This window comes from Callionymus lyra, chromosome 2 (assembly GCF_982586985.1).
Source record: "Callionymus lyra chromosome 2, fCalLyr1.hap1.1, whole genome shotgun sequence".
Classification (NCBI taxonomy): domain Eukaryota; kingdom Metazoa; phylum Chordata; class Actinopteri; order Syngnathiformes; family Callionymidae; genus Callionymus; species Callionymus lyra.
The window spans coordinates 103,514-125,000 of NC_141819.1; the positions used below are offsets into that span (position 1 = coordinate 103,514).

At 35.0% G+C, this 21,487-nt stretch overlaps 1 protein-coding gene across 1 annotated transcript in view; it reads left to right on the forward strand.

Annotated features, from left to right (window-relative positions):
• The window catches only part of LOC148085009 (choline transporter-like protein 5-A), an 86,580-nt gene that overhangs the window by 64,058 nt on the left and 1,035 nt on the right, over positions 1–21,487 (forward strand). The window contains exons 14-21 of the mRNA XM_087781921.1: positions 4,711–4,798; positions 13,890–14,152; positions 15,756–15,850; positions 15,915–16,018; positions 16,073–16,146; positions 19,144–19,214; positions 19,295–19,383; positions 19,528–19,612. Coding sequence (XP_087638047.1) covers positions 4,711–4,798; positions 13,890–14,152; positions 15,756–15,850; positions 15,915–16,018; positions 16,073–16,146; positions 19,144–19,214; positions 19,295–19,383; positions 19,528–19,612 — 869 coding nt within the window. The remainder of the gene's footprint in view (positions 1–4,710; positions 4,799–13,889; positions 14,153–15,755; positions 15,851–15,914; positions 16,019–16,072; positions 16,147–19,143; positions 19,215–19,294; positions 19,384–19,527; positions 19,613–21,487) is intronic.

The window sequence follows — 21,487 nt, forward strand, 5'->3', positions numbered from 1 at the left end:
TTGTGACCAGATTTAACTTTATTATGACCAGGTTTAACTTTATTATGACCAGATTTAACTTTATTATGACCAGGTTTAACTTTATTATGACCAGGTTTAACTTATTATGACCAGGTTTAACTAATTATGACCAGTTTTAACTTTATTTTGGCCAGGTTTAACTTTATTATGACCAGATTTAACTTTATTATGACCAGGTCTAACTTTATTATGACCAGGTTTAACTTTATTATGACCAGATTTAACTTATTATGACCAGGTTTAACTTATTATGAACAGGTTTAACTTTATTATGACACGATTTAACTTTATTATGACCAGGTTTAACTTTATTATGACCAGATTTAACTTATTATGACCAGGTTTAACTTATTATGACCAGGTTTAACTTTATTATGACCAGGTTTAACTTATTATGACCAGGTTTAACTAATTATGACCAGGTTTAACTTTATTATGACCAGGTTTAACTTTATTATGACCAGGTTTAACTTATTATGACCAGATTTACCTTTATTATGACCAGGTTTAACTTTATTATGACCAGGATTAACTTTATTATGACCAGGTTTAACTTTATTATGACCAGGTTGAACTTATTATGACCAGGTTTAACTAATTATGACCAGGTTTAACTTTATTATGACCAGGTTTAACTTATTATGACCAGGTTTAACTAATTATGACCAGTTTTAACTGTATTATGACCAGGATTAACTTTATTATGACCAAATTTAACTTTATTATGACCAGATTTAACTTTATTATGACCAGGTTTCACTTTATTATGACCAGATTTAACTTTATTATGACCAGGTTTAACTTTATTATGACCAGATTTAACTTTATTATGACCAGGTTTAACTTATTATGACCAGGTTTAACTAATTATGATCAGGTTTAACTTTATTATGACCAGGTTTAACTTTATAATGACCATGTTTAACTTATTATGACCAGATTTAACTTTATTATGACCAGGTTTAACTTTATTATGACCAGATTTAACTTTATTATGACCAGGTTTAACTTTAATATGACCAGATTTAACTTTATTATGACCAGGTTTAACTTTATTATGACCAGGTTTAACTTATTATGACCAGGTTTAACTAATTATGACCAGGTTTAACTTTATTATGACCAGGTTTAACTTTTTATGACCAGGTTTAACTTATTATGACCAGGTTTAACTTTATTATGACCAGGTTTAACTTATTATGACCAGGTTTTACTTTATTTTAACCAGGTCTAACTTTATTTTGACCAGGTTTAACTTTATTATTACTAGGTTTAACTTTATTATGACCAGATTTACCTTTTTATGACCAGGTTTAACTTCATTATGACCAGATTTAACTTATTGTGACCAGATTTAACTTTATTATGACCAGGTTTAACTTTATTATGACCAGATTTAACTTTATTATGACCAGGTTTAACTTTATTATGACCAGGTTTAACTTATTATGACCAGGTTTAACTAATTATGACCAGTTTTAACTTTATTTTGGCCAGGTTTAACTTTATTATGACCAGATTTAACTTTATTATGACCAGGTCTAACTTTATTATGACCAGGTTTAACTTTATTATGACCAGATTTAACTTATTATGACCAGGTTTAACTTATTATGAACAGGTTTAACTTTATTATGACACGATTTAACTTTATTATGACCAGGTTTAACTTTATTATGACCAGATTTAACTTATTATGACCAGGTTTAACTTATTATGACCAGGTTTAACTTTATTATGACCAGGTTTAACTTATTATGACCAGGTTTAACTAATTATGACCAGGTTTAACTTTATTATGACCAGGTTTAACTTTATTATGACCAGGTTTAACTTATTATGACCAGATTTACCTTTATTATGACCAGGTTTAACTTTATTATGACCAGGATTAACTTTATTATGACCAGGTTTAACTTTATTATGACCAGGTTGAACTTATTATGACCAGGTTTAACTAATTATGACCAGGTTTAACTTTATTATGACCAGGTTTAACTTATTATGACCAGGTTTAACTAATTATGACCAGTTTTAACTGTATTATGACCAGGATTAACTTTATTATGACCAAATTTAACTTTATTATGACCAGATTTAACTTTATTATGACCAGGTTTCACTTTATTATGACCAGATTTAACTTTATTATGACCAGGTTTAACTTTATTATGATCAGGTTTAACTTATTATGACCAGGTTTAACTAATTATGACCAGTTTTAACTTTATTTTGGCCAGGTTTAACTTTATTATGACCAGATTTAACTTTATTATGACTAGGTCTAACTTTATTATGACCAGGTTTAACTTTATTATGACCAGATTTAACTTATTATGACCAGGTTTAACTTATTATGAAAAGGTTTAACTTTATTATGACACGATTTAACTTTATTATGACCAGGTTTAACTTTATTATGACCAGATTTAACTTATTATGACCAGGTTTAACTTATTATGACCAGGTTTAACTTTATTATTACCAGGTTTTACTTATTATGACCAGGTTTAACTAATTATGACCAGGTTTAACTTTATTATGACCAGGTTTAACTTTATTATGACCAGGTTTAACTTATTATGACCAGATTTACCTTTATTATGACCAGGTTTAACTTTATTATGACCAGGATTAACTTTATTATGACCAGGTTTAACTTTATTATGACCAGGTTGAACTTATTATGACCAGGTTTAACTAATTATGACCAGGTTTAACTTTATTATGACCAGGTTTAACTTATTATGACCAGGCTTAACTAATTATGACCAGTTTTAACTTTATTATGACCAGGATTAACTTTATTATGACCAGATTTAACTTTATTATGACCAGATTTAACTTTATTATGACCAGGTTTAACTTATTATGACCAGGTTTAACTAATAATTATGACCAGGTTTAACTTTATTATGACCAGGTTTAACTTATTATGACCAGGTTTAACTAATTATGACCAGTTTTAACTTTATTATGACCAGGTTTAACTTATTATGACCAGGGTTAACTAATTATGACCAGTTTTAACTTTATTATGACCAGGATTAACTTTATTATGACCAGGTTTAACTTTATTATGAGCAGGTTGAACTTATTATGACCAGGTTTAACTAATTATGACCAGGTTTAACTTTATTATGACCAGGTTTAACTTATTATGACCAGGTTTAACTAATTATGACCAGTTTTAACTTTATTATGACCAGGATTAACTTTATTATGACCAAATTTAACTTTATTATGACCAGATTTAACTTTATTATGACCAGGTTTCACTTTATTATGACCAGATTTAACTTTATTATGACCAGGTTTAACTTTATTATGATCAGGTTTAACTTATTATGACCAGGTTTAACTAATTATGACCAGTTTTAACTTTATTTTGGCCAGGTTTAACTTTATTATGACCAGATTTAACTTTATTATGACCAGGTCTAACTTTATTATGACCAGGTTTAACTTTATTATGACCAGATTTAACTTATTATGACCAGGTTTAACTTATTATGAACAGGTTTAACTTTCTTATGACACAATTTAACTTTATTATGACCAGGTTTAACTTTATTATGGCCAGATTTAACTTATTATGACCAGGTTTAACTTATTATGACCAGGTTTAACTTTATTATGACCAGGTTTAACTTATTATGACCAGGTTTAACTAATTATGACCAGGTTTAACTTTATCATGACCAGGTTTAACTTTATTATGACCAGGTTTAACTTATTATGACCAGATTTACCTTTATTATGACCAGGTTTAACTTTATTATGACCAGGATTAACTTTATTATGACCAGGTTTAACTTTATTATGACCAGGTTGAACTTATTATGACCAGGTTTAACTAATTATGACCAGGTTTAACTTTATTATGACCAGGTTTAACTTATTATGACCAGGTTTAACTAATTATGACCAGTTTTAACTTTATTATGACCAGGATTAACTTTATTATGACCAGATTTAACTTTATTATGACCAGATTTAACTTTATTATGACCAGGTTTAACTTATTATGACCAGGTTTAACTAATTATGACCAGGTTTAACTTTATTATGACCAGGTTTAATTTATTATGACCAGGTTTAACTAATTATGACCAGGTTTAACTTTATTATGACCAGGTTTAACTTATTATGACCAGGTTTAACTAATTATGACCAGTTTTAACTTTATTATGACCAGGTTTAACTTATTATGACCAGGTTTAACTAATTATGACCAGTTTTAACTTTATTATGACCAGGTTTAACTTTATTATGACCAGATTTAACTTTATTATGAACAGATTTAACTTTATTATGACCAGGTTTAACTTTATTATGACCAGGTTTAACTTATTATGACCAGGTTTAACTAATTATGAACAGTTTTAACTTTATTAGGACCAGGTTTAACTTTAGTATGTACGACCCTCACCAGGTCAACCATCCTGATGTGTTTCAACAAACACTTTGATTCAACTCCTATTGTTCTTTGTTCTTCATCTAAAAGGATCAAAAGTTTAACTTGAACTGAAGAAACTTCCTAGAGTTCTACCGTTGACTCTGAAAACCAGGACCTGATGAACCTCTACGGACAGATCGAGAAACATTGAATGATTAGTGACACTAGTTCAAATCTTTTACTGCAACATGTGACATCAAACATGTTTTCTTAACCTCTTGGAACTTCAGATGTTTAGCGTCGTCTGGTGACCCTGTTTACAAGGTCACGTCTCCGGATGAAAAGTGCTCGTTCGCCAACACGACCTGCGACCCTGAGGTAACGTTCTTCACATCAGGTGTGAGTCAGTTGTGACTCGAACATCATTAAGATTCTGTTGACACGTGATGTGATTTAACTAGTTTTAAATGTTTAGTCTGTGTTGCTCTCAAGACTCTGTGATCCAGAGAGTCTGGAACCAGAAGCTGAATCTCCTGCTAGAAGAACTAACTTGTGTTTCCACGTCGTTCTCAAAACTATATCTACAGTCGAAGTATCAGAGAAAATAATCAACAATGAGTCACAGTGACCCTGAAGTTTCAAAGAAAGATTTTAAATCTAAACTGAAGTCAATGTAAAGACAGGTGTGTTCGTCTTCAGTAAGTATGACCTCTTGACCTCTGGTAGTTTGTAATAATTACAGACAATGTCTGAGCTTTAATGGCGTGTGAATGCGTCACGTCTGTGGTTTGTAATGTAATACTTCGAATGACTGTGGTTTGTAATGTAATACTTCGAATGACTGTGGTTTGTAATGTAATACTTCGAATGACTGTGGTTTGTAATGTAATACTTCGAATGACTGTGGTTTGTAATGTAATACTTCGAATGACTGTGGTTTGTAATGTAATAGTTCCAATGACTGCTTCACCACACAGAGGTCGAATGTTTGTGTTTATGAATGTTTGTGTTTCTGAATGTTTGTTTCTGAATGTTTGTGTTTCTGAATGTTTGTGTTTCTGAATGTTTGTTTCTGAATGTTTTTGTTTCTGAATGTTTGTGTTTCTGAATGTTTGTGCTTCTGAATGTTTGTGTTTCTGAATGTTTGTGTTTCTGAATGTTTGTGTTTCTGAATCCTGCATCGATGCCACTGTAACTTCTACACACTCGCCATTGTGTTCATATTTACTTCCGTTGTTTTATTTTGAAGGGCTTGAACAGGAAGTAGATGGAGTTGGATGTTGTTTCACATGAAGAAGTAAAGAAGACGCTGCACAGATACAAACTAAGTAGTTTCACACACAAATACACTCGTCAGAATAATGTTGGGGCAGATTTATGTGCAGCTGTTGAGCATCACGTTGAGAAACCAAAGAAAATAAAGGCTTGTTGTTAATGATCGTATTTACATGAAGAACGTTTACACTGACTTTCTCTTTCAGTAACTGCTTTTACACGTGTATCTCTAGGTAATGTTTATACATGTGTATCTCTAGGTAATGTTTATACATGTGTATCTCTAGGTAATGTTTATACATGTGTATCTCTAGGTAATGTTTGTACATGTGTATCTCTAGGTAATGTTTATACATGTGTATCTCTAGGTAATGTTTATACATGTGTATCTCTAGGTAATGTTTATACATGTGTATCTCTAGGTAATGTTTATACATGTGTATCTCTAGGTAATGTTTATACATGTGTATCTCTAGGTAATGTTTATACATGTGTATCTCTAGGTAATGTTTATACATGTGTATCTCTAGGTAATGTTTATACATGTGTATCTCTAGGTAATGTTTATACATGTGTATCTCTAGGTAATGTTTGTACATGTGTATCTCTAGGTAATGTTTATACATGTGTATCTCTAGGTAATGTTTATACATGTGTATCTCTAGGTAATGTTTATACATGTGTATCTCTAGGTAATGTTTATACATGTGTATCTCTAGGTAATGTTTATACATGTGTATCTCTAGGTAATGTTTATACATGTGTATCTCTAGGTAATGTTTATACATGTGTATCTCTAGGTAATGTTTATACATGTGTATCTCTAGGTAATGTTTGTACATGTGTATCTCTAGGTAATGTTTATACATGTGTATCTCTAGGTAATGTTTTTAGATGTGTATCTCTAGGTAATGTTTTTACATGTGTATCTCTAGGTAATGTTTATACATGTGTATCTCTAGGTAATGTTTGTACATGTGTATCTCTAGGTAATGTTTTTACATGTGTATCTCTAGGTAATGTTTTTACATGTGTATCTCTAGATAATGTTTATACATGTGTATCTCTAGGTAATGTTTATACATGTGTATCTCTAGGTAATGTTTTTACATGTGTATCTCTAGGTAGTGTTTATACATGTGTATCTCTAGGTAATGTTTATACATGTGTATCTCTAGGTAATGTTTATACATGTGTATCTCTAGGTAATGTTTTTACATGTGTATCTCTAGGTAATGTTTATACATGTGTATCTCTAGGTAATGTTTTTACATGTGTATCTCTAGATAATGTTTATATATGTGTATCTCTAGGTAATGTTTATACATGTGTATCTCTAGGTAATGTTTATACATGTGTATCTCTAGATAATGTTTATACATGTGTATCTCTAGGTAATGTTTATACATGTGTATCTCTAGATAATGTTTATACATGTGTATCTCTAGGTAATGTTTATACATGTGTATCTCTAGATAATGTTTATACATGTGTATCTCTAGGTAATGTTTATATATGTGTATCTCTAGGTAATGTTTATACATGTGTATCTCTAGGTAATGTTTATACATGTGTATCTCTAGGTAATGTTTGTACATGTGTATCTCTAGGTAATGTTTATACATGTGTATCTCTAGGTAATGTTTATACATGTGTATCTCTAGGTAATGTTTTTACATGTGTATCTCTAGGTAATGTTTATACATGTGTATCTCTAGGTAATGTTTATACATGTGTATCTCTAGGTAATGTTTTTACATGTGTATCTCTAGGTAATGTTTATACATGTGTATCTCTAGGTAATGTTTATACATGTGTATCTCTAGGTAATGTTTATACATGTGTATCTCTAGGTAATGTTTGTACATGTGTATCTCTAGGTAATGTTTATACATGTGTATCTCTAGGTAATGTTTATACATGTGTATCTCTAGGTAATGTTTATACATGTGTATCTCTAGGTAATGTTTATACATGTGTATCTCTAGGTAATGTTTTTACATGTGTATCTCTAGGTAATGTTTGTACATGTGTATCTCTAGGTAATGTTTGTACATGTGTATCTCTAGGTAATGTTTATACATGTGTATCTCTAGGTAATGTTTATACATGTGTATCTCTAGGTAATGTTTTTACATGTGTATCTCTAGGTAATGTTTATACATGTGTATCTCTAGGTAATGTTTTTACATGTGTATCTCTAGGTAATGTTTTTACATGTGTATCTCTAGGTAATGTTTTTACATGTGTATCTCTAGATAATGTTTATACATGTGTATCTCTAGGTAATGTTTATACATGTGTATCTCTAGGTAATGTTTTTACATGTGTATCTCTAGGTAGTGTTTATACATGTGTATCTCTAGGTAATGTTTATACATGTGTATCTCTAGGTAATGTTTATACATGTGTATCTCTAGGTAATGTTTTTACATGTGTATCTCTAGGTAATGTTTATACATGTGTATCTCTAGGTAATGTTTATACATGTGTATCTCTAGGTAATGTTTTTACATGTGTATCTCTAGGTAGTGTTTATACATGTGTATCTCTAGGTAATGTTTATACATGTGTATCTCTAGGTAATGTTTATACATGTGTATCTCTAGGTAATGTTTTTACATGTGTATCTCTAGGTAATGTTTTTACATGTGTATCTCTAGGTAATGTTTATACATGTGTATCTCTAGGTAATGTTTATACATGTGTATCTCTAGGTAATGTTTATACATGTGTATCTCTAGGTAATGTTTATACATGTGTATCTCTAGATAATGTTTATACATGTGTATCTCTAGGTAATGTTTATACATGTGTATCTCTAGGTAATGTTTATACATGTGTATCTCTAGGTAATGTTTATACATGTGTATCTCTAGGTAGTGTTTATACATGTGTATCTCTAGGTAATGTTTATACATGTGTATCTCTAGGTAATGTTTATATATGTGTATCTCTAGGTAATGTTTATACATGTGTATCTCTAGTTAATGTTTTTACATGTGTATCTCTAGGTAATGTTTTTACATGTGTATCTCTAGGTAATGTTTATACATGTGTATCTCTAGGTAATGTTTTTACATGTGTATCTCTAGGTAATGTTTATACATGTGTATCTCTAGGTAATGTTTATACATGTGTATCTCTAGATAATGTTTATACATGTGTATCTCTAGGTAATGTTTTTACATGTGTATCTCTAGGTAATGTTTTTACATGTGTATCTCTAGGTAATGTTTATACATGTGTATCTCTAGGTAATGTTTATACATGTGTATCTCTAGGTAATGTTTATACATGTGTATCTCTAGGTAATGTTTATACATGTGTATCTCTAGGTAATGTTTATACATGTGTATCTCTAGGTAATGTTTATACATGTGTATCTCTAGATAATGTTTATACATGTGTATCTCTAGGTAATGTTTATACATGTGTATCTCTAGGTAATTTTTATACATGTGTATCTCTAGGTAATGTTTGTACATGTGTATCTCTAGGTAATGTTTATACATGTGTATCTCTAGGTAATTTTTATACATGTGTATCTCTAGGTAATGTTTGTACATGTGTATCTCTAGGTAATGTTTATACATGTGTATCTCTAGGTAATGTTTATACATGTGTATCTCTAGGTAATGTTTATACATGTGTATCTCTAGGTAATGTTTATACATGTGTATCTCTAGGTAATGTTTATACATGTGTATCTCTAGGTAATGTTTATACATGTGTATCTCTAGGTAATGTTTATACATGTGTATCTCTAGGTAATGTTTATACATGTGTATCTCTAGGTAATGTTTATACATGTGTATCTCTAGGTAATGTTTTTACATGTGTATCTCTAGGTAGTGTTTATACATGTGTATCTCTAGGTAATGTTTATACATGTGTATCTCTAGGTAATGTTTATACATGTGTATCTCTAGGTAGTGTTTATACATGTGTATCTCTAGGTAATGTTTTTACATGTGTATCTCTAGGTAATGTTTATACATGTGTATCTCTAGGTAATGTTTATACATGTGTATCTCTAGGTAATGTTTATACATGTGTATCTCTAGGTAATGTTTATACATGTGTATCTCTAGGTAATGTTTATACATGTGTATCTCTAGATAATGTTTATACATGTGTATCTCTAGGTAATGTTTATACATGTGTATCTCTAGGTAATGTTTATACATGTGTATCTCTAGGTAATGTTTATACATGTGTATCTCTAGGTAATGTTTATACATGTGTATCTCTAGGTAATGTTTATACATGTGTATCTCTAGGTAATGTTTATACATGTGTATCTCTAGGTAATGTTTATACATGTGTATCTCTAGGTAATGTTTATACATGTGTATCTCTAGGTAATGTTTATACATGTGTATCTCTAGGTAATGTTTATACATGTGTATCTCTAGATAATGTTTATACATGTGTATCTCTAGGTAATGTTTATACATGTGTATCTCTAGGTAATGTTTATACATGTGTATCTCTAGATAATGTTTATACATGTGTATCTCTAGATAATGTTTATACATGTGTATCTCTAGGTAATGTTTATACATGTGTATCTCTAGGTAATGTTTATACATGTGTATCTCTAGGTAATGTTTATACATGTGTATCTCTAGGTAATGTTTATACATGTGTATCTCTAGGTAATGTTTATACATGTGTATCTCTAGATAATGTTTATACATGTGTATCTCTAGGTAATTCATACATGTGTATCTCTAGATAATGTTTATACATGTGTATCTCTAGGTAATGTTTATACATGTGTATCTCTAGGTAATGTTTATACATGTGTATCTCTAGGTAATGTTTATACATGTGTATCTCTAGGTAATGTTTTTACATGTGTATCTCTAGGTAATGTTTATACATGTGTATCTCTAGGTAATGTTTATACATGTGCATCTCTAGGTAATGTTTATATATGTGTATCTCTAGGTAGTGTTTATACATGTGTATCTCTAGATAATGTTTATACATGTGTATCTCTAGGTAATGTTTATACATGTGTATCTCTAGATAATGTTTATATATGTGTATCTCTAGGTAATGTTTATACATGTGTATCTCTAGATAATGTTTATACATGTGTATCTCTAGGTAATGTTTATACATGTGTATCTCTAGATAATGTTTATATATGTGTATCTCTAGGTAATGTTTATACATGTGTATCTCTAGGTAATGTTTATACATGTGTATCTCTAGATAATGTTTATATATCTGTATCTCTAGGTAATGTTTATACATGTGTATCTCTAGGTAATGTTTATACATGTGTATCTCTAGATAATGTTTGTATATGTGTATCTCTAGGTAATGTTTATACATGTGTATCTCTAGGTAATGTTTATACATGTGTATCTCTAGGTAATGTTTATACATGTGTATCTCTAGGTAATGTTTATACATGTGTATCTCTAGATAATGTTTATACATGTGTATCTCTAGGTAATGTTTATATATGTGTATCTCTAGGTAATGTTTTTACATGTGTATCTCTAGATAATGTTTATACATGTGTATCTCTAGGTAATGTTTATATATGTGTATCTCTAGGTAATGTTTATACATGTGTATCTCTAGGTAATGTTTATACATGTGTATCTCTAGGTAATGTTTATACATGTGTATCTCTAGGTAATGTTTATACATGTGTGTCTCTAGGTAATGTTTATACATGTGTATCTCTAGATAATGTTTATACATGTGTATCTCTAGGTAATGTTTATACATGTGTATCTCTAGGTAATGTTTATACATGTGTATCTCTAGGTAATGTTTATACATGTGTATCTCTAGGTAATGTTTATACATGTGTATCTCTAGGTAATGTTTATACATGTGTATCTCTAGGTAATGTTTTTACATGTGTATCTCTAGGTAATGTTTATACATGTGTATCTCTAGGTAATGTTTATACATGTGCATCTCTAGGTAATGTTTATATATGTGTATCTCTAGGTAGTGTTTATACATGTGTATCTCTAGATAATGTTTATACATGTGTATCTCTAGGTAATGTTTATACATGTGTATCTCTAGATAATGTTTATATATGTGTATCTCTAGGTAATGTTTATACATGTGTATCTCTAGATAATGTTTATACATGTGTATCTCTAGGTAATGTTTATACATGTGTATCTCTAGGTAATGTTTATACATGTGTATCTCTAGATAATGTTTATACATGTGTATCTCTAGGTAATGTTTATACATGTGTATCTCTAGATAATGTTTATACATGTGTATCTCTAGGTAATGTTTATACATGTGTATCTCTAGATAATGTTTATATATGTGTATCTCTAGGTAATGTTTATACATGTGTATCTCTAGATAATGTTTATACATGTGTATCTCTAGGTAATGTTTATACATGTGTATCTCTAGGTAATGTTTTTAAATGTGTTTCTCTAGGTAATGTTTATACACGTGTATCTCTAGGTAATGTTTTTAAATGTGTTTCTCTAGGTAATGTTTATACACGTGTATCTCTAGGTAATGTTTATACATGTGTATCTCTAGGTAATGTTTATACATGTGTATCTCTAGGTAATGTTTTTAAATGTGTTTCTCTAGGTAATGTTTATACACGTGTATCTCTAGGTAATGTTTATACACGTGTATCTCTAGGTAATGTTTATACATGTGTATCTCTAGGTAATGTTTATACACGTGTATCTCTAGGTAATGTTTATACATGTGTATCTCTAGGTAATGTTTATACATGTGTATCTCTAGGTAATGTTTATACATGTGTATCTCTAGGTAATGTTTTTAAATGTGTTTCTCTAGGTAATGTTTATACACGTGTATCTCTAGGTAATGTTTTTAAATGTGTTTCTCTAGGTAATGTTTATACACGTGTATCTCTAGGTAATGTTTTTGAATGTGTTTCTCTAGGTAATGTTTATACACGTGTATCTCTAGGTAATGTTTTTAAATGTGTTTCTCTAGGTAATGTTTATACATGTGTATCTCTAGGTAATGTTAATACATGTGTATCTCTAGGTAATGTTTATACACGTGTATCTCTAGGTAATGTTTATACATGTGCATCTCTAGGTAATGTTTATATATGTGTATCTCTAGGTAGTGTTTATACATGTGTATCTCTAGGTAATGTTTATACATGTGCATCTCTAGGTAATGTTTATATATGTGTATCTCTAGGTAGTGTTTATACATGTGTATCTCTAGGTAATGTTTATATATGTGTATCTCTCGGTAGTGTTTATACATGTGTATCTCTAGGTAATGTTTTTAAATGTGTTTCTCTAGGTAATGTTTATACACGTGTATCTCTAGGTAATGTTTATACACGTGTATCTCTAGGTAATGTTTATACATGTGCATCTCTAGGTAATGTTTATATATGTGTATCTCTAGGTAATGTTTATATATGTGTATCTCTAGGTAGTGTTTATATATGTGTATCTCTAGGTAATGTTTATACATGTGCATCTCTAGGTAATGTTTATATATGTGTATCTCTAGGTAGTGTTTATATATGTGTATCTCTAGGTAATGTTTATACACGTGTATCTCTAGGTAATGTTTATATATGTGTATCTCTAGGTAATGTTTATATATGTGTATCTCTAGGTAGTGTTTATATATGTGTATCTCTAGGTAATGTTTATACACGTGTATCTCTAGGTAATGTTTATATATGTGTATCTCTAGGTAATGTTTATATATGTGTATCTCTAGGTAGTGTTTATACATGTGTATCTCTGGGTAATGTTTTTAAATGTGTTTCTCTAGGTAATGTTTATACACGTGTATCTCTAGGTAATGTTTATACACGTGTATCTCTAGGTAATGTCAGAAAAAATGAGTATTTTACAGACGTCACTGAGGTCCTAATGCTTCTACCGTGAGAAAAGAGTCAGACACGAGCTGTTGAGAATGAGCTGAAGGTTCTGAGAGAACATCCTCACACAAGAGTCACAATAGTCTGGAGGGAACATGAGCTTCTCAGCAGGTGCTGGTGCTTGAGGTTCTTAAACCCCAACTTCATGACGATCTTGTCACTGGTTTTACAATATGATACACTGAAGTTCTGTCGGTTCTGTTGTTCTGTGATTGTTTGTTCTTCATGTTGTGTTGTTGTTGTCTTGTTGTGATCATTAAAGGACCTTGAAAACCAAAGCTCTCTCTTCTCCAGAGCTTCAGTCGTAGCAACGTGACCAGAGAGTGTCCAGGCTCTCGGTGTATGTTCGCCTTCTACGGAGGAGAGAGTGTCTATCATCGCTACATCCTGGTACTTCACCTCTGCAACCTCTTCGTCTTCCTGTGGCTTGTCAACTTCACCATCGCTCTGGGTCAGTGCACTCTCGCTGGAGCCTTCGCCTCCTACTACTGGACCCTCAACAAACCCCAGGACCTCCCGTCCTGCCCAGTCTACTGCTCCTTCAGCCGCACCCTACGGTGAGTGAGCACTTCACTGACTCACTCACTGAGTCACTGACTCACTCACTGACTCACCTTCTGACTCACTCACTCACTGACTCGCTCATTCACTGAGTCAGAGTCAGGGATTTTCTCCCGGAACATCAGAATGAAACAGAGACAAGTGTTAGAATAACAAACGAATCCAGATTTTACCAGCAGCAAGGAGTGGAGGCTCTTCTCACGATCCAAACCACTTATGTTCCTCTCTCCTTGCTGGCTCTTTATTCCATAGCTCAGAGGATGACACAATTGAATACAAACAGTTTGTTAATTTTTTGCTGGACGCAGCCAGCAAAGACCGGTTTTCTGTATAAGTCAGTGAGCGCGGCATCATAGCCTGCCTGAGGAGATCAGCTCGTGTATCTTGTTGAGGTCAAGTATCTTGATGCACGAACTGTCATTTCTCCAGAAACAGAACTCTAGCTGGAACTTTCCTTCCAGCTCATTGTGAGCCGCAGCAACATGACTACATGTTTATTGTGACAATACTAACCTACTGACTCACTAAGACTAACCTACTGACTCACCAAGACTAACCTACTAACTCACTAAGACTAACCTACTGACTCACTAAGACTAACCTACTGACTCACCAAGACTAACCTACTGACTCACCAAGACTAACCTACTGACTCACTAAGACTAACCTACTGACTCACTAAGACTAACCTACTGACTCACTAAGGCTAACCTACTGACTCACTAAGACTAACCTACTGACTCACTAAGACTAACCTACTGACTCACTAAGACTAACCTACTGACTCACCAAGACTAACCTACTGACTCACTAAGAATAACCTACTGACTCACTAAGACTAACCTACTGACTCACCAAGACTAACCTACTGACTCACCAAGACTAATCAACTGACTCACCAAGACGAACCTACTGACTCACTAAGACTAACCTACTGACTCACTAAGACTAAAATACTGACTCACTAAGACTAACCTACTGACTCACTAAGACTAAGACTAACCTAGTGACTCACTAAGACTAACCTACTGACTCACTAAGACTAAGACTAACCTAGTGACTCACTAAGACTAACCTAGTGACTCACTAAGACTAACCTACTGACTCACTAAGACTAACCTACTGACTCACTAAGACTAACCTACTGACTCACTAAGACTAACCTACTGACTCACTAAGACTAAAATACTGACTCACTACGACTAACCTACTGACTCACTAAGACTAACCTACTGACTCACTAAGACTAACCTACTGACTCACCAAGACTAACCTACTGACTCACCAAAACTAAGCTACTGACTCACTAAGACTAACCTACTGACTCACTAAGACTAATCTACTGACTCACCAAGATTAACCTACTGACTCACCAAGACTAACCTACTGACTCACTAAGACTAACCTACTGACTCACCAAGACTAACCTACTGACTCACTAAGACTAACCTACCGACTCATCCTCTGACTGACTAAGTCACTGACTCGCTCATTCAGTGACTCACCTACTGACTGACACATCTGACTCACTCACTGATTCAGCCGTTGAGTGAGTGACTCACTGACTGACTCACTAACTCCCTGATTTTCCCGCCACAGCTTCCACACAGGATCTCTGGCGTTCGGTTCTCTGATACTCGGAGCGGTGCAGACGATCCGGGTTGTCCTGGAGTTCCTGGACCAGAAGCTCAATGGTCATCATCAGGTCAGATGTTTGAGGACACGCTTGGACACTGACGTGTTTTCTGGCAACTTCAGGCTGTCACAACCCCCTGGCTCGCTTTCTGCTCTGCTGCCTCAAGTGCTGCTTCTGGTGTCTGGAGCGATTCATCAGGTTTATCAACAGGAACGCCTACATCATGGTGAGCTTATGGTGAGCTTTTCATGCCGACTCTGACGCCTTCTCACCTGCACAGGTGGCCATATACGGAAAGAACTTCTGCACGTCTTCCAAAGACGCTTTTTTCCTCCTGATGAGGAACGTTGTCCGGTAAGATATAATTATTGATAGAACTATAGTTAGTGAGAACCTCTGGATCAAGAGATAGAACTATAGTTAGTGAGAACCTCTGGATCAAGAGATAGAACTATAGTTAGTGAGAACCTCTGGATCAAGAGATAGAACTATAGTTAGTGAGAACCTCTGGATCAAGAGATAGAACTATAGTTAGTGAGAACCTCTGGATCAAGATATATAACTATAGTTAGTGAGAAACTCTGGATCAAGAGATAGAACTATAGTTAGTGAGAACCTCTGGATCAAGAGATAGAACTATAGTTAGTGAGAACCTCTGGATCAAGAGATAGAACTATAGTTAGTGAGAACCTCTGGATCAAGAGATAGAACTATAGTTAGTGAGAACCTCTGGATCAAGATATATAACTATAGTTAGTGAGAAACTCTGGATCAAGAGATAGAACTATAGTTAGTGAGAACCTCTGGATCAAGAGATAGAACTATAGTTAGTGAGAACCTCTGGATCAAGAGATAGAACTATAGTTAGTGAGAACCTCTGGATCAAGAGATAGAAGTACAGTTTAAGCAGAGGTTTAATCACTGACATCTGAGGCACATGATGTCATTGACAAGTTAAGTAAAAACAAACCAACTGTTGTGTCGCGAGCACTAGTCAAGATGAAACATATGTTTGGGTTAAATAGTTATGATGCAGAAACTAAAAAGGCAAGATATCAAATCTTCACACTGACTAGTTTCATCACCTGGTCAAAGTGATCGATTCATTGTCCATCCATGACTAGTTATTAGTTTAGTTAGTTAGCATTAACTTAACATTAAACACTGTGTGTGTTTGTTCTGTGACTACGAGACAAATGTTTGTTTAAAGTTAAAATCAAAGTTATATTAAATGAAGGTATTTCTGTCTCAGCTTCAGCAAAGTAGTTTGTTTTGAACTAATGTTAGTAAGACCTGGTTAAAACGGTTAACATGGTTAAAATGGTTAACATGGTTAAAATGGTTAACATGGTTCAAATGGTTAACATGGTTCAAATGACAAGACCTTCATAAGAAAAGATTAATTAACAGTTATGAGTCACTTCATCAGAACAAATACAAAACATTACGATCGAGGATTAAAGTTTCTTCTCATGTCGACTAATGTTGATTATTTTCAGAGAAATCTGTTCTTTTTAGAGGCGAAAATGTTTGTTCATTTTCATGTAGCGACTGGAGCTCAGTCGTCTTCATCTTTGTCCAAAAATACACTTGATGTAAGGAACTGGTCGAACCCTGGTCTGTGTTGGTTTTTCTCAGTGTTGATGTAAGGAACTGGTCGAACCCTGGTCTGTGTTGGTTCTTCTCAGTGTTGATGTAAGGAACTGGTCGAACCCTGGTCTGTGTTGGTTTCTTCTCAGTGTTGATGTAAGGAACTGGTCGAACCCTGGTCTGTGTTGGTTTCTTCTCAGTGTTGATGTAAGGAACTGGTCGAACCCTGGTCTGTGTTGGTTTCTTCTCAGTGTTGATGTAAGGAACTGGTCGAATCCTGGTCTGTGTTGTTTTCTTCTCAGTGTTGATGTAAGGAACTGGTCGAATCCTGGTCTGTGTTGTTTTCTTCTCAGTGTTGATGTAAGGAACTGGTCGAACCCTGGTCTGTGTTGGTTTCTTCTCAGTGTTGATGTAAGGAACTGGTCGAATCCTGGTCTGTGTTGGTTCTTCTCAGTGTTGATGTAAGGAACTGGTCGAACCCTGGTCTGTGTTGTTTTCTTCTCAGTGTTGATGTAAGGAACTGGTCGAACCCTGGTCTGTGTTGTTTTCTTCTCAGTGTTGATATAAGGAACTGGTCGAACCCTGGTCTGTGTTGTTTTCTTTTCAGTGTTGATGTAAGGAACTGGTCGAACCCTGGTCTGTGTTGGTTCTTCTCAGTGTTGATGTAAGGAACTGGTCGAACCCTGGTCTGTGTTCATTCTTCTCAGTGTTGATGTAAGGAACTGGTCGAACCATGGTCTGTGTTCATTCTTCTCAGTGTTGATGTAAGGAACTGGTCGAACCCTGGTCTGTGTTGGTTCTTCTCAGTGTTGATGTAAGGAACTGGTCGAACCCTGGTCTGTGTTCATTCTTCTCAGTGTTGATGTAAGGAACTGGTCGAACCCTGGTCTGTGTTGCTTCTTCTCAGTGTTGATGTAAGGAACTGGTCGAACCATGGTCTGTGTTGGTTTTTCTCAGTGTTGATATAAGGAACTGGTCGAACCCTGGTCTGTGTTGGTTTCTTCTCAGTGTTGATGTAAGGAACTGGTCGAACCCTGGTCTGTGTTGTTTTCTTCTCAGTGTTGATGTAAGGAACTGGTCGAACCCTGGTCTGTGTTGGTTCTTCTCAGTGTTGATATAAGGAACTAGTCGAACCCTGGTCTGTGTTGGTTTCTTCTCAGTGTTGATGTAAGGAACTGGTGGAACCCTGGTCTGTGTTGGTTCTTCTCAGTGTTGATGTAAGGAACTGGTCGAACCCTGGTCTGTGTTGGTTCTTCTCAGTGTTGATATAAGGAACTGGTCGAACCCTGGTCTGTGTTGGTTCTTCTCAGTGTTGATGTAAGGAACTGGTCGAACCCTGGTCTGTGTTGGTTCTTCTCAGTGTTGATATAAGGAACTGGTCGAACCCTGGTCTGTGTTGCTTCTTCTCAGTGTTGATGTAAGGAACTGGTCGAACCCTGGTCTGTGTTGGTTCTTCTCAGTGTTGATATAAGGAACTGGTCGAACCCTGGTCTGTGTTGGTTCTTCTCAGTGTTGATGTAAGGAACTGGTCGAACCCTGGTCTGTGTTGGTTCTTCTCAGTGTTGATATAAGGAACTGGTCGAACCCTGGTCTGTGTTGGTTCTTCTCAGTGTTGTGGTAAGGAACTGGTCGAACCCTGGTCTGTGTTGGTTCTTCTCAGTGTTGATGTAAGGAACTGGTCGAACCCTGGTCTGTGTTGGTTTCTTCTCAGTGTTGAAGTAAGGAACTGGTCGAACCCTGGTCTGTGTTCATTCTTCTCAGGGTCGCGGTGCTGGACAAGGTCACAGACTTCCTGCTCTTCCTAGGAAAGCTGCTGATCTCAGGAGGCGTCGGTGAGGTTTAGGTTCAGGTTCAGGTTCAGCTTTATTTCCATGAAGTGATGAAAACCTTCTGAGACGTTTGTTGTTTTCAGGACTTCTTGCTTTTTTCTTCTTCACACGGAAACTTCCCTTCGTCGCAGCAGAGGTTCCGTCCCTGAACTACTACTGGGTCCCTCTAGTGGTGAGTAGAAGAACAGAATAATCAATGTTTAGAAGAACAAAATAATCAGGAATTATTTCAACACAGAGGTACACAATCAAGGTCACACAATCAAATCAATCATGTTAACTGAACTCTGACCTCAGGTTGTTTTCTCTGTTGCAGACGGTGACATTTGGTTCGTACCTTATTGCTCACGGTTTCTTCAACGTCTACTCGATATGTGTGGACACTTTGTTCCTCTGTTTCTGTGAGTCACAAACGTCTACTTGATATGTGTTCACACTTTGTTCCTCTATTTCTGTGAGTCACAAACGTCTGCTCGATATGTGTGGACGGTTTGTTCCTCTATTTCTGTGAGTCACAAACGTCTGCTCGATATGTGTGGACGCTTTGTTCCTCTGTTTCTGTGAGTCACAAACGTCTGCTCGATATGTGTGGACGGTTTGTTCCTCTGTTTCTGTGAGTCACAAACGTCTGCTCGATATGTGTGGACGGTTTGTTCCTCTATTTCTGTGAGTCACAAACGTCTGCTCGATATGTGTGGACACTTTGTTCCTCTATTTCTGTGAGTCACAAACGTCTGCTCGATATGTGTGGAAACTTTGTTCCTCTATTTCTGTGAGTCACAAACGTCTGCTCGATATGTGTGGACGGTTTGTTCCTCTGTTTCTGTGAGTCACAAACGTCTGCTCGATATGTGTGGACACTTTGTTCCTCTATTTCTGTGAGTCACAAACGTCTGCTCGATATGTGTGGAAACTTTGTTCCTCTATTTCTGTGAGTCACAAACGTCTGCTCGATATGTGTGGACGGTTTGTTCCTCTATTTCTGTGAGTCACAAACGTCTGCTCGATATGTGTGGACGGTTTGTTCCTCTATTTCTGAGTCACAAACGTCTGCTCGATATGTGTGGACACTTTGTTCCTCTGTTTCTGTGAGTCACAAACGTCTGCTCGATATGTGTGGACGCTTTGTTCCTCTGTTTCTGTGAGTCACAAACGTCTACTCGATATGTGTGGACGGTTTGTTCCTCTATTTCTGTGAGTCACAAACATCTGCTCGATATGTGTGGACGCTTTGTTCCTCTATTTCTGTGAGTCACAAACGTCTACTTGATATGTGTGGACACTTTGTTCCTCTGTTTCTGTGAGTCACAAACGTCTGCTCGATATGTGTGGACACTTTGTTCCTTTGTTTCTGTGAGTCACAAACGTCTACTCGATATGTGTGGACGCTTTGTTCCTCTATTTCTGTGAGTCACAAACGTCTACTTGATATGTGTGGACACTTTGTTCCTCTGTTTCTGTGAGTCACAAACGTCTGCTCGATATGTGTGGACACTTTGTTCCTTTGTTTCTGTGAGTCACAATCGTCTGCTCGATATGTGTGGACGGTTTGTTCCTCTATTTCTGTGAGTCACAAACGTCTGCTCGATATGTGTGGACGGTTTGTTCCTCTATTTCTGTGAGTCACAAACGTCTGCTCGATATGTGTGGACACTTTGTTCCTTTGTTTCTGTGAGTCACAAACGTCTACTTGATATGTGTGGACGGTTTGTTCCTCTATTTCTGTGAGTCACAAACGTCTGCTCGATATGTGTGGACGGTTTGTTCCTCTATTTCTGTGAGTCACAAACGTCTGCTCGATATGTGTGGACACTTTGTTCCTCTATTTCTGTGAGTCACAAACGTCTGCTCGATATGTGTGGACGGTTTGTTCCTCTATTTCTGTGAGTCACAAACGTCTGCTCGATATGTGTGGACACTTTGTTCCTCTGTTTCTGTGAGTCACAAACGTCTGCTCGATATGTGTGGACGCTTTGTTCCTCTGTTTCTGTGAGTCACAAACGTCTGCTCGATATGTGTGGACGGTTTGTTCCTCTATTTCTGTGAGTCACAAACGTCTGCTCGATATGTGTGGACACTTTGTTCCTCTGTTTCTGTGAGTCACAAACGTCTGCTCGATATGTGTGGACGCTTTGTTCCTCTGTTTCTGTGAGTCACAAACGTCTACTCGATATGTGTGGACGGTTTGTTCCTCTATTTCTGTGAGTCACAAACGTCTGCTCGATATGTGTGGACGCTTTGTTCCTCTGTTTCTGTGAGTCACAAACGTCTACTCG